The sequence below is a fragment of the Lonchura striata genome, chromosome 2 (genome assembly GCF_050655825.1).
Source record: "Lonchura striata isolate lonStrDom1 chromosome 2, ASM5065582v1, whole genome shotgun sequence".
NCBI classification, from domain to species: domain Eukaryota; kingdom Metazoa; phylum Chordata; class Aves; order Passeriformes; family Estrildidae; genus Lonchura; species Lonchura striata.
In genome coordinates this window covers 36906950-36924018 of record NC_140704.1, presented here as the reverse complement: position 1 = coordinate 36924018, position 17069 = coordinate 36906950, and the positions used below count along the sequence as shown (strand labels likewise).

General features: G+C 37.5%; 1 protein-coding gene and 1 long non-coding RNA gene across 3 annotated transcripts in view; one reads left to right on the top strand and one right to left on the bottom strand.

Annotated features, from left to right (window-relative positions):
- Positions 1-17069, bottom strand: part of KCNH8 (potassium voltage-gated channel subfamily H member 8) — a 186575-nt gene that overhangs the window by 81766 nt on the left and 87740 nt on the right. For both annotated transcript variants that reach the window (XM_085568971.1, XM_021538123.4), the window contains exons 4-5: positions 9484-9611; positions 6959-7199 (exon numbers count right to left, since the gene is read on the bottom strand). In XM_085568971.1, coding sequence (XP_085425097.1) covers positions 6959-7199; positions 9484-9611 — 369 coding nt within the window. The remainder of the gene's footprint in view (positions 1-6958; positions 7200-9483; positions 9612-17069) is intronic.
- LOC146768192 (uncharacterized) lies at positions 9606-15463 on the top strand. Its single transcript, XR_014951958.1, has 2 exons — positions 9606-13276; positions 14500-15463. It is a non-coding gene; the product is annotated as an uncharacterized LOC146768192 (long non-coding RNA).

Below are 17069 nucleotides of genomic sequence, written 5' to 3'. Positions count from 1 at the left end.
ACAGTACATGAAGAGTGGCACGGCCCCTGTCCTAGGGCAGTGCCATGATGTATGTTTTCAGCCTTGATTCATTCAAGTTTGTCAAATAAACAACATTTTAAGTGATTTTAATAGAAGAAAATCCATTTTTGGGTGTGATGGATCATAGCAGAACTGACTCCCAAAATCCATCTGTAGCTGACAGTCTGATTTGCTCTTCCTTACTATTTGTTCTTACAGTAGAAAGTAATGTAATATTGAAGTTGCATCCAAGTGGAAATACTGTTTTTTCTTGGATAAATTACCCATTCGTATATATAAAAAAACAAATCTGAAGGCGTCTTCTGAGTGTATTTTTATAATAAAAAGTCACTCCCTCCAGAAGGACATGGTCAGTGATGATGCACTAACACAATATGTTCTATCAAACTCCATACTGTAGCTGCTGTAGGCATGAATGACCAGCACCCCAATGGCAAGACAGGGGGGGTATTTCTTTTACCTGCTTCTTTGATTTTTAGCCTTTGGGGTTTGCCCTTTTCAGTTGCTTTCTTTGACTATGAGGATGCCTAACTGCTATTAGGTAATCTCAGTCCCATAGTAGCTGACACACCAGAAAACCATCATATATCATGACCATTATAATAGCACACTAAAGTGTAAAGACTTTTTTCTCATAAATGATGCTGTATCTTTTGAAAACAGACTCAATCCCAGAACATACTGAATAACTAAAATATATTTTATTGACTTTTCTACAAAGAAAGACTTTGGAGTCTTGAAAGAAAAGCAAGGAACTGGAAATATTTCTGAAAAATGAACTTTTAGCTCTGCTTTGAAAAGAAGCTAGTAGGTATGACTGCAGAAGTGTGAAAATTTCTACTTGGACAATTTTCTTAATAGAACCTGCAGAAATATGGCAGAAAGAAGTAATTCCAAAAAGTGGAGAAGCATCAATCATATGATGTAGCTTTTCACTAAATTCAACCTATGTGAAGAAGACATAGGTGTTGAGTATTTAATTAACAGATTTTAATTCACGCAAATGTTGCAGGAAACAAAGCAAAGATCAAATCAGTAAAATATTCAGTGGGCAGTGGCATAACTGCTTCATTCATTTCCAATTTTTGACCAGTTCCAAGGGAAAACCTGAACTATCTTTTTCAGAACTTACCCAGTGCAGTTTGGCAGCAATTCATATGGATAATAGCCATAAATCATACCAAAATAAGGGTAGAAAAGACAACATATTAATTCACAAAAAGTGTGGTAATCTACTAAGCATTATGTAATTTCCATGGAAATTGCCTAGATTAGATTACCTCTAGGTTTTATTGAAAAATACAATACTGTATTACCACTGTACTATTATGGGATAGTAAATGAAAAATACTTTTGTGATTGTAGTTCTAATAAAGAGGAGTTAGTAGAAGCAATATAAGTAAAATTTTCAGGGTGCCTCCATTACCATAACACTTATCTGCATCTACCTGCAGATACAGAAATACCTCCATGAAATAATCACTTGTGGCTTACACTTTTCTCCTTTAGTTTGAGGCTGATGTTTCTGTGCTTCGAAACAGCATTTTGTGTGCAGACAACATCTCTTCTCCTTACAAATATCCAAGGAAGGTTACTGGAATAATTTTTAACATTATAGTGGTCTTGCCCACCTGAGTTTGATATTTTGAGGAAATAGAGTTTGAGTTTGATATCTTTAGGAAACTCACTACTGCTTTTCATCATAAATATTTTGCACTGTTTTTTCACATTGCTAGGTAATCCATAGAGCATGAACACTTTCTTATGAACTTCTCTTACAAACATTAGTTGTATCAACAATGTAACTCTACCTGTGCACATACTCTGCTCATGTGCATTCACAGATGAGATCATTTGTTGCTTAGAAATAAATTCCCAGAGATAATTTCAAACCACTCCCTTGGTCCTTTCCTGAATTCTAGATTATTACAATCTGAAACCACACCTTCAAAATTTCAAGACACTGCCATTTCCTTTGAAAATACAAAAGTTTTCTTAGATGTGAGGTCCCCCAGACAGAGAAATTGTTTTAAATTTACTTCTCTGCACTTGGAAAGATAGGAAATGATCATCATTATAATAATGAATAGGAAGATGAAAGAAAAAATAAAACAAGTCTTCCATTTTAAAGAAATCTAATAAAATTTATAGCATTTAATACTTCCTCATCTTATGCCAACAAATTTCATTCAACATATGGTATTTTCAGTACAATATATATACTTGAATTACTGTGTAAGTCATGAATGATTATATTAATTACTACAAGGTTTATACCATAGTTTTACATCTCTACATATTAAATGTGTGAGGTTCAAGGACTTCATATGATTTAAAACAGTTTTTGAAAGGTTTTGAGTCATTTACATTTGTGATTGATAGCAATGGCCACACAAGTCCCCTTAGTCTACAGTGTCATGCCACACAAATCAGAGCTTTAGCACTGTTAAACATACTGCTTTAAAAAATTAAATTGCTCATAAAACATTGTGTTAAATAATATTTAATGGGAGAGAGAGAAATATACATCCAAAGAGAAAGAGATCTCAGTGTAAATTGAGATCTATTTTTTCTCTTGAAAGTGTAAACCACAGATCAAGTCTTCAGATGCCAGTGTGTGTGTGCAGAGTGGAGGAAGGGATGGGAATGGGTTTTTTCCCCCACAGGTGGCAAAGGACTATACTGCAGGAAATCACTTAAAATAACTCTCCAGTCTGTTCATAAAAAGTATAATTTTATAGCCATAATTAGTATCCAGTATTTGTCTTCCACTAAAAACTAAATGATCCACAAATAGAAAATTGAGCTCTTCTCTCTCTAGTTGTTCCTGGCCACCTTAGATACTAAATACTCAGACCCTTTTGATCTTATTCAGCAAATAATATATTACCATTACCCAGAAAGCCTGTGCGTATTTTCACTAAACCATTGCACTGATCTCAATTCCTGTTGAAGGCCTCCTATTCAAATAATCGTGTGAGTAGACAATAAAGTACTGATAATTTTTCAGATATTATTGTTTTCTTCAATCAAGATGTTCAATAATTTTTAAAAAAACAAAACTAAAACTAGACGAACTATCTTTGATGAGAGGAAGCAAAAGATTTATTTACAGAGGGATGTTAGAGAAGGTTTGCACACATAACAAAGGAAAAAATAATGGAAGTACATTCAAATGCAACATCACAGAAGTTATCACAAGAAACATCAAGTGAAAAATTTAGTTTCATATGAGAAAACCTAATTATGTCCTCCCTTCATCCTTTTCCCTGAAGATGTCACAAAATGGGCTGTTATTATTGCTTATCTCCTGCCTGTGTTTTAGAGAACTTTAAAGGCTAAAGCAGTTAAACCTCTAGCTAGATGCGTTTCTCATAAATAACTTAATTCATATCAATGCTCTTACTTGTAAGCACCCCAAGTCAGAAGAACACTTCCATATGTATTTTTATAATTCTTAAGCATTTGTTAACACACATCACAATGTCACTCATTAAGCTGAGGTGCAATGGACCCGCAAGGGTCCCCAGGCCATCCATAGAACCATCCTAGAGTCACACCATATAGTCAGACTTGGATAACACAGCTAAAAACAAAGACCTTGTCAAGTTTAAATGACTGTTTATGCAAATAATGTTCATAAGAGGAATATTGCTCCATGTTCTCAGAAATATGAATAAAATCAAAGTAGATAGACCTTATTCATTCAATCCATGGCTACAAAGCTGTAATAAAACTGATGATCCTATGTCAGACATATCTCTTCACTGTATTTCTGAGGCAGTGGCATCATACAAAGAATTTCTCTCAACATTTCTCATTGACTTTTCTCAGAGCACTTAGATCATCCATCAAAGATATGCTTGTCAGAGCCACAGTGCAACAAATGCCCAGAAACTTATGCTTAAATTTAAGTTATGTTGTCAATCTTACTACTTTCAATATAGTTATACATGTTCTGAGACACATTAATTCAACATTTTAACAGACAAGGGACCCTGGAGAGATGATGATAAACACATTATTTTCTTTAAATTCACTGCAGGGATTTAAATGCAGTATGAAAATTTCCTGAAAATACTCCATAAACCTTTCCTCAGAGCTGGAGATTTAAATCAGATAATAACTCTGGAAAAAAAAAATATTCTGGGGAAAATTGAGATATTATTCAAACTGGGGGAGGAATATTGGTATTCTACAGCACACTGTTTGTGGTTACCAGTAACATGATTGGTCAAAGTCTCTTCTAGTGCTCCATGAGCATTTCATTGAGTGCATTGAGCTACAGCCATAGTGTCATTTCCTGGACTACAGACCTAAAAATCTTACTAGAAAATATAAAGTAAAATTTACAGAAAATCTTCTTTGCTTTATTTTTCTTACTCAGCCATTCCATTGATCATAGAGATCTGCTTTTGACTTACTGATATAAAGATTCCATATTTCCAGCAAAATATGTAACTAGAAAAGCAACACTGAACAGTTCACCATCTTTCTTTGTAACAGTCAGAGGCCCTGCAAGGCTTCCCTGGTGGTCACTCGCCTAAGATAAGAAATGCCCAGTCATGATGACTGCACCAAAGAAGCCCCTCTTCCGCATTAGGACCCTTGTTATCTCTGTAAGGTTGTAGGTCATATTCTCCTCAACCCTGGCCATTGGACAATTTCCAACACCCCTGTACCCTATATCAACCCCCATCTCTGCCCAGCTTTGCAGAAGAGCTGTCACTGCCACCTTCACAGGAGCTAAAATTAAAGGGCACCGCTGTGGAACCGCATACAGACTTCTCCTCTCTCTATCCCTATGCATCTGCTGAGGAACTGGCGAGCACAGAGCTGAAATCACTCAGAGCTGAATTTACCGGAGCTGAAATCACTCCAGAGGTGCTTGCTAACTTGCCTGTGGCTGGGAGCTAGCCTGAGAGATGCAGACAGGCTGAGCCAAGCAGCCCAGCACTATAATGGGACACCCACAGCAGCAGCAGCCGGGGGTCAGACAGAACCCCGTGCCTCAGGCCGCATTATTTCTTGTTTCAAATTAATACTACAGCAGATAAAACAGTTAGATACAGATTATACTCTCTTGTCCTTATATTCAAATGAACACATTTATAACACAAACCAGTTATTTGCACCATTATCAACCTACTGTAACCTTGAGTCTACCCTTTTTACAAAGTCACTCAGGTACATCAAGTGGGTTTATTTGATTTAATATTCTTAATATAGCATTAATTTATGACTGACTAGAGTCATAACCTCACTTTTTTTAAGCAAGACACAGCATGATCCTTGATGATCTGCATTGCAGAATGCAAGTTTCTTACTGCAGTGCTTGAGAATCTTTAAATGTGAATTGTTTGGATTAATGTGAAAGAGTCCACCAAGATCAAATAGTGAGGGTAAAATGGAAATGTAGACCTTCGGTCTAATGACAAAACAATGACCAAAGGAACATACAAATAGTTATTCATCATAAGATTTGATTCTTCCATCAGCCATATCACCTACCAGTCTTACTGTCTACAATAAAGCTGACAGAGAAGAGGAGTAAAATTTTCAAAATTTTTATAAGAAAATCTTCTGAATTATTTATAAGTGTTTATGGTGTTTCAATTTTCTTCAGTTCTTCTAGAGAAGATTGTAACATTGCTTTTAATGTTTGAGCTAAGCTGTATTTTTTCATAAAAAAAATAAGGAAGATTAAAGTGGTAAGAAGTTTCAAACCTGAAAATTATTTTATTGGGTTTTTTTTTTTATTATCTTTCTGTCTTAGGTTGCAAATGCAAGATGTGGCCAGGGGTATGTATTCTATTGCTATCTGTTAGAACCAGATGAGGCAGGGTTTTTTTTGATCTCTTCCACAACCAATCCTCCCTCCAAGGAGATATCTTCTATTGATGGGTCATTGAATCTCACTGCATGACTGATAAAACTACATCATCCCACTATGAGAAGCTCTGCCCAGAGGGAGGAGCCAAGCATTCCTTCCTGGATATAATCTGAGATTTTGAACACCAGAGCAGCCTTTTCCACTGTATTCCCAGAGGAAGACCAGGCCCTTTTAATCCACCATGGAACCTTCAGAGGAAAACTACACCCTTCTGCAGGATCACTGCTGCAACAGAACCACACCTGACACTCCAGGAGGGCTGCAGCCACCATTTAATGAGACTGCTACCAACACCCTGGCCAACAGGGCGCCAGGTGGTATTCTGACTCTGTCAGTGTTGTTTTGCATTACTGCATTTTAATTTTTATTTTTCCTTTCATTTTTCCTAATAAAGAACTGTTATTCCTACTCTCATATCTTTACCTGGGAGCCCCTTAATTTCAAAATTATAATTTGGAGGGAGGGGGTTTACAACTTTTATTTCAAGAGAGGCACCTGCCCTTCCTTAGCAGACACCTGTCTTTTCAAACCAAGACACTTTTTCTCTCAAAACCCATCCGAACCCTTTTCATGTTCAAGAAGGACATACCCAACTTGGCTTAAATTTTTAAATTTTTTGGCAAGTTTAAATCTTATATTGTTTTTTAAGAAAAAAATGTTTAGCTTGTGGTCCATGACTCTTCTAAGTGTGAAATAGAAAAATAACCCCATAGATTGTGAAAAATCTGTAGCAATTCCAGGGCACATCCCTATATTGGGAAGGTTTGAGGAATCCCAAGGGTGAAACAAGTGAAACAATGGGCTTCAATCTTCCATGAAAACAAAAGTCCCTTTAGAATAACAGCAGAAATACCCAAAAAAAATTAAAGTAAAAAAAAAAAAAAAATAAAAAAAGTGATCAGATAAAATATGCCATACAGCTAAAATTGATTTTCTTTAAAGTCATTAAAGGGATAATTATTTCCTTTTCTACAATATTATTCATTTTCTGAAAATCCTAAATGTCAGAAAAGAGATCCCAAACAACTCCCAAACAAATCTTACCGATGATAAAGAGAATTTCCACTGCAATGTCACTGACAGTTGTGCTTCGAGTTGTAGACAGTTCATCATGGCCAATAAAGGAAACATTGTAAGGTACAGTCACAGCAACATAAAACGTTGCCAGTAAAATAAGCCAGTCCCAGCCAGCTTTAAAAGTGCTAAAATGCAGCAATATGAATTTGGATTTTTTTGCATCTGAAACTTTGTATTCTGGAAATGCTGGTTTATCTACGAAAACATTCTGAAAAAGAGAGAAAGAAAATGAGACAAAATAATAATTTGGTTACACAGATGCATTTCTTGCAACACAGCCTTTAGGTGATTGATGTTTTTGTAAAAAAAACCCCACATAATAACATATGTAGGCAAAAAAAAATGTTACTTTTTCTTTCTAACCTAGACCTCACATTCATTTATACAGATGTTCATGGAATAAATTTTGTGAAAATTGAGGCAGGAAGAAGACTAATAAGTTACAGATTAAATGGAGGAAGAGGGGACTGCATCTGGCAAACATTTTCTTCCTCTTTTGAACTAATTCTCACTGCAAAGCAATATTATTCTACTGGACAGATAGGTGAGATCTTTGTATACACAAAGACATAGTACTGTAAATAGGAACATATAGAAAGAAGTAACTGGTATTGAAGAAAAACATCCTATACACAGAGTTGTGAGAAGGTTCTTTCAGACTATCTCTAGCCTGGTCCTATGGACTGAACAGCTCCAGTACTTGGAACACCTCTCCTGGTTTATTTTATCTGCAGGAATCCAGTTCACATGAATGAAAGCAGAATTAGTAGGAATACCTTTTTGTTTTTCTTTAAAATTGCACTCCTGATCTAAGTCAAAATACTTATCTACCATGATATGGCTCCAGACCTTTCTCACTAGACTAGCTTTGTCTTGAATCTGTGTCTTACCACTGTTTTATGTAACCAAGATTTCAGTGTCAAGCTATAGAAATTCTTAGTTTTCACCTATCATAGCTTTAAGAAAAAACACCTACCCTCCCCCAAAAGCAGCATGTGGGATGTGACCCATCTTGCATTATTTACTAACAAAACTCTTGCTCACTGTTAATGTTCTGGTTGATGCTGTTCCAGTAACAAAGAGCCTCCCAAAACAATATAGTGCATTCAGCAAGCTAAGAGCACTTCTGATCTTGGAGTTATTCACTATGAAATTAAAAAGACAAAACCTGCATAACCATAGACTTAACTACATTTGCCTTGTCTGTCACAGCCTTTCTCTTTGTGCTTCCTTTGAAATACTGATGTCATTGTCTTCTCTATTCTTGGTTCTTATTCATGAATTTAAGCAGCTGAATTCTCACTGTTCTTAGAGTCAGCCCATTTTTTAATCATGGAAAAAAAAGTATTCCTCATGTTAATTCCAATCCAAAGCTCCAAAATTCCATGTATTAAGCTAGTAAATTAGTCTCAGTATATTACTTTACCCTGTTAAACCAGTATAACCCTTTTAACATGGTAAAATAACATCTGCACTAGCATTTTGAGAGTACAGGTAAGGCATCAAACACTATTTAAGAGTCATGTTCCTAAAAAATATTTTCATATTACTATGCAATGAAAATATCCCTGGAAGACCCATATTTTTTAGGGTTTTTTAAATTATTATGCATCTTCAACATGAAAGACTTGTAACTTAAAAAAAAAAATATTGTTTCAACATTTAATTTTTTTTTAAGCATTTAAATTCAATGGAAGTGGTTGAATGCCCTATGACATATATGCCAGGTGTGTATTTTCATGCCCTCAATATATAGCAAGTCTATTCCTCTTTTAATTTGTACTGCACAAAGCAGGAGAGCTATTTTTTCTCATTAACATTTCTTTAGAAGTCATTCTGTGCTATATTGTTGGTTTGTCTATGGTTTGATTTAGTGTTAGCAACATTCACAGCATGTTTTGTGAAGTTACTCATTATTTATAGTTACTGGGGGAATACAGAATTAATTTGAAGACAGAAACATTACTACTTCAATTAGGAAATTAAAAGATTAATATCACAGCATAAAGTTGGAGAAATTTACATGCAAACTTGCCTAAATGAAGTGTGACCTATGGAGCATAACAGGATTAAGAGTTTCAGCTAGAGGAAAACCTTGAGTCTCTCTTTTTTTTTTTTTTTTTTTTTTTTTTTTTTTTTTTTTTGCAAATAGGCAAATAGTAATAATTGAGATAAAATAATTGTGATGACGACAAGGTAAATTGGAACTAAAATTCCGAGAAATTTTATAATGTGGCTTTCATGGCATTAATTGTTTGTTTACAGTATGATTAAATGCACTATCTTGCTCTATGGTAACAAACCCCACAGCAGGCAGAAATATGCTTCAGTGAGAAGCATTCTAATCCTTGTTGCTGTAAAATTGTGATCAGGATACATCTCGAGTACTCCCTGACCTTTTATAGCACTTTCAATTTTTTTTTAAAGTTAGTGCAAAGGTTGGTTTTTTTTTTTCTGGGGTGGGTATAGGGGAAGAAAAGAATTTCACCTACATTATTAATTTTTAATTTGTTCTTCTCTCTTCTTTGTAGATGTCCAGAGATATGATAAAGGACAGCTCTACTCCGTCTGCGTGCTGACTCAAAGTGCGATCCTGCTCTTCCTCTTCCTTTCCATTTTTCTGCAGAACAGAAGTGAGACTGCTTTAAAGATCAGGAAATAACACTTTAAGCTTTGGGACCTGAACTACTGACATTTCAGACATTGGTAGAAATGTAAATATTATGCACACTTTTTCTTTTGCTTAATCTTTTGCAGCAAAGAAACAAAACTCTCCTCTCCTGAAGGGCAAATAAAAACCACTGTAAAGTTTTAATTGCCAAATACCTTCACACAACTCAGAAGCAAGTAATTGCAACATTTGATTTCACAGATAAGATAAATGTACTCTCTACTGTTTCAGACCAGAGGGAAGAATGTCTAGAAGTAATCACTGAAAATATCCTTGAGGTGATCCTGCTCTCTCTCTCACTTCACAGAAAGAAACACAGAAAGAAAAAAAAAAAAATTCCTTGTAGTTTTTAAAAACAGAGAATCTGACTTGTATGAGGCTTCCATCATGTCAGAATATGCTAATTTGTAAGCTTGTTCATTAGTAATAACCAATTCTTGCATTAATGTGTTTGGATTCTTTTTTCCCACCACATGGCCACTGGCAAGACCGCGTGACATATTCCTTGGTGACATGAAACCCATTAAGAGTAAAGACTGAACATTATTTTGGAAAGGTTTGTGCTTTTTACCTCCACTCAGATGTCTGTAATTGTCACTCATGGGGACAAATTTTGTTCTTGCTTATAAAGCAGTAAATTCAAAGTAATTCCAGTCACTCTGGTGGAATTACAGTGAATTGATGCCAGAGTAAATGAAAGCAGACTTTTTGTGATGTGTCAGGATTAAGAAAAAAGAAATTATGGGACTAAAGGAAGAAGCCGTCTGTCAAAGAGGTTTAATTAAAGTCAATTGAATGCATACAAATTGAGGGGAAAAAAAATTAACAAAACACAAAACTAATTAGCAGAGCCAGAATTTGGAAGCAAGGAAAATATCTACATTTTGAAACCTGCCTAGAAAAGCAAGAAAGATTTGTATTATACGAGACTGATGTATTTTTGGCTCAACAGCACAGAACCATACATAACAAAATGTGTAGGAGGAAAAGTTTTCCAAACTTTTCAGTAAAGAAGTTTTCATGTAATTCATGCAAAAGCACTCTCTAGTTGAAGATTTTTTTTAACTTGTCAGCAAAGAGAAGGGGGAAAAAGTAAAAAAAACAAGGAAAAATCCTTGTACTGCAAAGCCAAATAGCTACTCAAAAGTTGAAGGGGGCAGATGGAGAAGCCTCATACTTTCCCATCTCTCACCCATATTGGTATCAGCCATAATGAAGAGAGATAGAACAAAAAGCATGATTTCAGAAAAGATCCAACTGAATGTTTTTTAAAAAAATAACTCTCTCAATCATCAAATTATTTAAAATCAAAATAAATTTTTAGTCTTCTTAAATTCTGGGTAAGAACAAAATGCCTATCTCTTTCTCTGAGGAAAAATGAATTTGTCAATTGAATTGGGTCTCCACTGTAGAATTGCTCAGGTATAGTAGCCTGTTTTTGTCATATGTGTGAAATTATCTTTAAAAGCATTTACAGGCCTCTCTTTTTTCCCTTTCTCAACCTAAATTGCCATGTTGTACAAGGCAAATTGTTCACTCTACTGCATCCAAAATAAGTCAATAAAAGAGGCTTCAGATCTGCTAGGAGGCATACTGGGAAAAGACTTTTATTGAGCTTCTGGCCAGCAATGCTTTTGAGATGCTTTAGCTAAAGGCTTCATCCTCATGCTATAAATATCTAAAACCTGTCCTTGTCCTTAGCCTATAGAGCCTGAGGTGGTCCATCCTGGTAGGCAGATAAAACAGCCTTGGTGGTGTGAATCTCTTGTGAGACCCACACAGAGCTGTGTTCAGAAGGCAGGCCTGGTACCTTCAGGTGGAATTTCCTTGAATTCTTTCAGCATCCCCAGCAATACAAGGCCTTCCAGTGTAGAAGTGGATCTCCCTACCTCTGGTCAACCCTGGAAGTCTTCTCTTTATCTTGGCTAGATCACCCATGCCATTTAAGATATATTCTTTAAATGTATCCTTTCAGTAGCTATTTGCAGAACATGAAGCTTTCAAGTTATGCATACATGATTGCTTGGTACAATGGTGTTTCCTGCCTTCAGGTTTTTTCTTTATAACTCCTAGCCTCACATGTGCCTTTCTCTCATAGGCTGAGCGCTGAGCTGAAAGCTGTCCACAATTCCATCTCTTTTCTGAATGCCCTGAGACTACGGAAACAGTCAATGTACACATACTCAGTTACTGTTTCCTTTTCTCCCCCCCCATATATTTACTGACACAGAGTTTCACTTTCTATCCACTCTTTAAATGAGGACAGGTTCCTTGTAAGTTTTTAAATTTTATGTGCCAGCAGCTTGATAATTTTTGGCTTTACACAGATTCCATCTCTCCTACCTAGGTTCAGAGTTTCAGTCACTAAGGTGTTGTAGTCACTAACCTGCAGTCTGTGGGACTTGATATGGCACTTAGAATCACACCAATTGCATAGTTTCACAGCAAGTGACTTCCATCACATGCTGATTACACTATTTGCAAAGGATTAATGCTACCTCTGTGTTAATATTTGGAGTCAAATCCTAGAGACTGAAAAGCATGCATCAATAAGAAAAGTATTACATTAATTATGAAGTAGTAGTTTTCTTATTTACCAGAAATGGCAAAAAAGTTTTTATGATTGTTATTAGAAGTGAAAAAAAAGTTAATTTATTGTAAAGATAAGATGCCTTCAGAGCATGTCAGTAGTTTATAAATAAGTAAATGACATTTGTGAATTCTCCTGCTTTCTGGTCTCCCTATGCCTTTAGGAAAGGAATCAATCCTGAGCTTTAGCAAACTACATTGCTCAGGTGTGCATCTACATGTGTGTGATCATTTTCTGTAACTTTCCTCTTTCTTGTCATACTCAGTTCACAGCTCACTATTCTGGAAGAGTGTCGTGGTTTGACACGGAAAGATAATTTTTTCCGGAAGGAAGGGGTCAATTTAAATATTGACCAATTGAAAGTAGACACGCCTCTGAGAACACAGAAGGGTTGAAAGCAAAATTCTCAGGAGAACTCGCTCTCTTTAGTTCCGGTCAGCGTGCAGTGCAGACCTTCCCTCGCCCAGCCACGAGCTGGGTGGGGGAGGGGAAGCCCATGGCCTGAGAAAGGTAGGCCGAAAGCCCCAAGAGTAGTGAAAGGACTGAAACTGGGCTGGCCCCTGCAGATGGAAGGGTGAAAGAAATCTGAAATGTCTCCATTTCCCCCCCCAGAGTTCCTCTCCCGAGAGGGAGAAAGAAAGCCGCAAGGAAGGAGGAGCGGGGGGAGCTGCTGCAAAGTGCCCAGTTGTGTGGGAGTTGCTAGATGTCCGGGCATCGAGCCATCCTGGAAGTTCGAACTTTTAACCCTTTCTTGAGAAAATAAAAGCTTTGTAAATTTTCCTTTCCCCTCCTCAGTTTGAAAGAGAGAAAGAGGAACACCTTAGACCCTGGGATGGGATGTTGGAAGGAAGAATTCTGGATGGGAAGGGGACAAAGAGTGGCTTTTGGCTGGACTTTTCCGTGTTAGCCACAACCTGAACCAAATCTTCTCCGTCAAGAGGGACTGTGTTTTGAGAGAATGCCAGTGAGTCAAGAAACCTGCTTCAGCTGAGAAAAAGACAAAATTGGAGTGAACAGAGAAAAGGTTAGGGGATTTATGGTAGCGCCCCCTTGCCCTGGAAAAGAAAAAAAAGAAAAGAAAATCTCTGTTCTTAAGCCCTCGGCCCCAGGGGAAAATGGGGGGGACTGTGGTCCCAAACAATAAAAAACTGAACTGTTGTTTTCTCCCCTCTTGGCAGGGCATCCTTGAAAGGAAAAATCCTAAAGGCAGTCTGACCATCCATACATTAGTAGTGAGAGCACTGTGCATGGAAAAAAGAAGGGTCACCATGGCAAACTTTTTCTCCGGGCAGTGCCATGTGTGACATGAAAACACAGAATGTAGAGCTGTGTTTCTTGGGGGGGTCTGTAGCACAAGAAAGACTCTGTTCCCTCGATGGACTGAGTATCGATTGCTTGGAGGGTAGAAACCTGATTAGGGTCCAAATTGTATCTCACTGTGGTTTGTTAAAGTTGGGTGGTAGGGGGAGGAATGTTTTGCAAAGTTTTCATTTAATCTTTGTGTAATTTTTTTCCCCCCTTCTTTAGTTTTCTCTTTTCTTTAGTAGTAGTAGTTTAATAAAGTTTTTTTCCTGTTATTAAGCTTAGACCTGCTTTACTCTATTCTAGATTCCACTTCACAGCATTCAAAGTAAAAATCACATTTTCATGGGGGCACTGGCATTGTGCCAGTGTCAAAACATGACATTTGGTTCCCTGACCGGGAAAAGATAAGATAAGATCAGATAAGATAAAATAAGATAAAATGGTGATAAGGTGAATGTTGTGAAATAGGATCAGGAGGAATAAGAACAAAGCATGTGTTGGGTTTTGAGATGAATTGGGGTAGAGATTTAGTGTAAGTTTCTGTTTTATGTAGAATGTGTTGAATGTAATTTTGATAATGATTTTTTTGTAGTCTGTGTTCTCAGAGGCGAAGGGTAGAATGTCGTGGTTTGACACGGAAAGATAATTTTTTCCGGAAGGAAGGGGTCAATTTAAATATTGACCAATTGAAAGTAGACACGCCTCTGAGAACACAGAAGGGTTGAAAGCAAAATTCCCAGGAGAACTCGCTCTCTTTAGTTCCGGTCAGCGTGCAGTGCAGACCTTCCCCCGCCCAGCCACGAGCTGGGTGGGGGAGGGGAAGCCCATGGCCTGAGAAAGGTAGGCCGAAAGCCCCAAGGGTGGTGAAAGGACTGGAACCGGGCTGGCCCCTGCAGATGGAAGGGTGAAAGAAATCTGAAATGTCTCCATTTCCCCCCCCAGAGTTCCTCTCCCGAGAGGGAGAAAGAAAGCCGCAAGGAAGGAGGAGCGGGGGGAGCTGCTGCAAAGTGCCCAGTTGTGTGGGAGTTGCTAGATGTCCGGGCATCGAGCCATCCTGGAAGTTCGAACTTTTAACCCTTTCTTGAGAAAATAAAAGCTTTGTAAATTTTCCTTTCCCCTCCTCAGTTTGAAAGAGAGAAAGAGGAACACCTTAGACCCTGGGATGGGATGTTGGAAGGAAGAATTCTGGATGGGAAGGGGACAAAGAGTGGCTTTGGCTGGACTTTTCCGTGTTAGCCACAACCTGAACCAAATCTTCTCCGTCAAGAGGGACTGTGTTTTGAGAGAATGCCAGTGAGTCAAGAAACCTGCTTCAGCTGAGAAAAAGACAAAATTGGAGTGAACAGAGAAAAGGTTAGGGGATTTATGGTAGCGCCCCCTTGCCCTGGAAAAGAAAAAAAAGAAAAGAAAATCTCTGTTCTTAAGCCCTCGGCCCCAGGGGAAAATGGGGGGGACTGTGGTCCCAAACAATAAAAAACTGAACTGTTGTTTTCTCCCCTCTTGGCAGGGCATCCTTGAAAGGAAAAATCCTAAAGGCAGTCTGACCATCCATACATTAGTAGTGAGAGCACTGTACATGGAAAAAAGAAGGGTCACCATGGCAAACTTTTTCTCCGGGCAGTGCCATGTGTGACATGAAAACACAGAATGTAGAGCTGTGTTTCTTGGGGGGGTCTGTAGCACAAGAAAGACTCTGTTCCCTCGATGGACTGAGTATCGATTGCTTGGAGGGTAGAAACCTGATTAGGGTCCAAATTGTATCTCACTGTGGTTTGTTAAAGTTGGGTGGTAGGGGGAGGAATGTTTTGCAAAGTTTTCATTTAATCTTTGTGTAATTTTTTTCCCCCCTTCTTTAGTTTTCTCTTTTCTTTAGTAGTAGTAGTTTAATAAAGTTTTTTTCCTGTTATTAAGCTTAGACCTGCTTTACTCTATTCTAGATTCCACTTCACAGCATTCAAAGTAAAAATCACATTTTCATGGGGGCACTGGCATTGTGCCAGTGTCAAAACATGACAAAGAGACAGCTCATTTTTTATAAACTCCCATCTGTTTCTCTCAGTTCTTCAAAAATTTAGGTACCTGACAGACTCAATTTTTTTTTCCCATGGCTGATCTTAGAAAAAAAGATCCATGAATAAAATCAATCATAAACAAAAAGTCACCTTAATACAACTGGCTTATTTTTGCCTTATGCTTAAAATCAAAAGGATTTCTTATCTACCCAAATACAGTGAGAAATCTTGTTCTAGAAAAATCCCAGATTTTGGGGTCTATTTCCTGGTGCTTCTACACACGCCTCCCTGTGTAATGGTAAACCCCTCCCCAAGATAGCTCTTAAAAAGGATGCTTGCAATTTAGCCTTATCTCCCTTTTATCAGAGAAGTGATAATATTTTTTTCAACTCTGACTGATGTCCTGGTTGTTCTTCTTTCAAATGAAGATAGTTATAGTACCACAGCCATCAGACATAAAAATTACAAAATATTTTCTAAGAAAAGAAAATACATAACACTTTGCTAAGCTTAACATTAGCTTCCTAACAGCTTAAGACTTCTTGTGAGGGAAGGTTGCAGTAAAAGAAAGCACAGCCAGACAAAAATGTCTTTGTAATGCTTGTCTTTTCTTGTGTTTTATAAGAACATGAGGCTTCAATCATCCATTTAAGGTTAATAGAAAGGGGAGGCATAACTCTTTTCTTGTCCCTTTGGAAAAACACAAAAGATCCACTTCTTAGTTATAAATCAGAAATATAAACCTTGACAACTTTTGACAAGCTTTCATAGGTATATGCTGCTCTAGCAATGCAGAAGAACTGGAAAATCAGCTTTACTGACTAAATTGAGACCAAATGCTTGTCTGCTCTCCTTCTAAGCAGTTCATTGAATCATAGAATCATTTAGGTTAGAAAGACCCTCAGGATCACCAATTTGCAATCACTAATTTGTGAGCTCCACCACTAAACCATGTCCCCAAGTGCCACTCTGATGCATCTTTCAAATATTTTCAGATGTGGTTACTCAACTGCTTCCTAGGCAGCCTGTTCCAAGCTTGATAGCACTTTTGGTGAAGAATTATTTCCTAACATAAGAATAGTCAGAGCATAGCATTAGAGAGAGTCCAGAATTTTTTATGATTTATAATGTTCTCATTCTCCAGGTAAAGTCTGACACATTTATAGAATCACAGAATCATGGAATGGTTTGGTTGGAAAAGACCTTTAAGATCATCTAGTTCCAACTTTCCTGCCATGGGCAGGGACACCTTCTACTAGACCTGGTTGCTCAAAGCCCCATCAAACCTGGCCTTGGACACTTCCAGGGATGGAACATTCACCACTTCTCTGTTCCAGTTCTCAGCTGTTCCAATGCCTCCCCACCTACTTAGTGAAGACTGAGTAACCGTGATATGACCCAGAAGCACTATGCTCACTCCATAGCAGACAACCCTTGGCATGAGAGTGACCAGGAAATGCATTTTTTTCCAAATACCAGAATGAACTAACCTACTCTGGT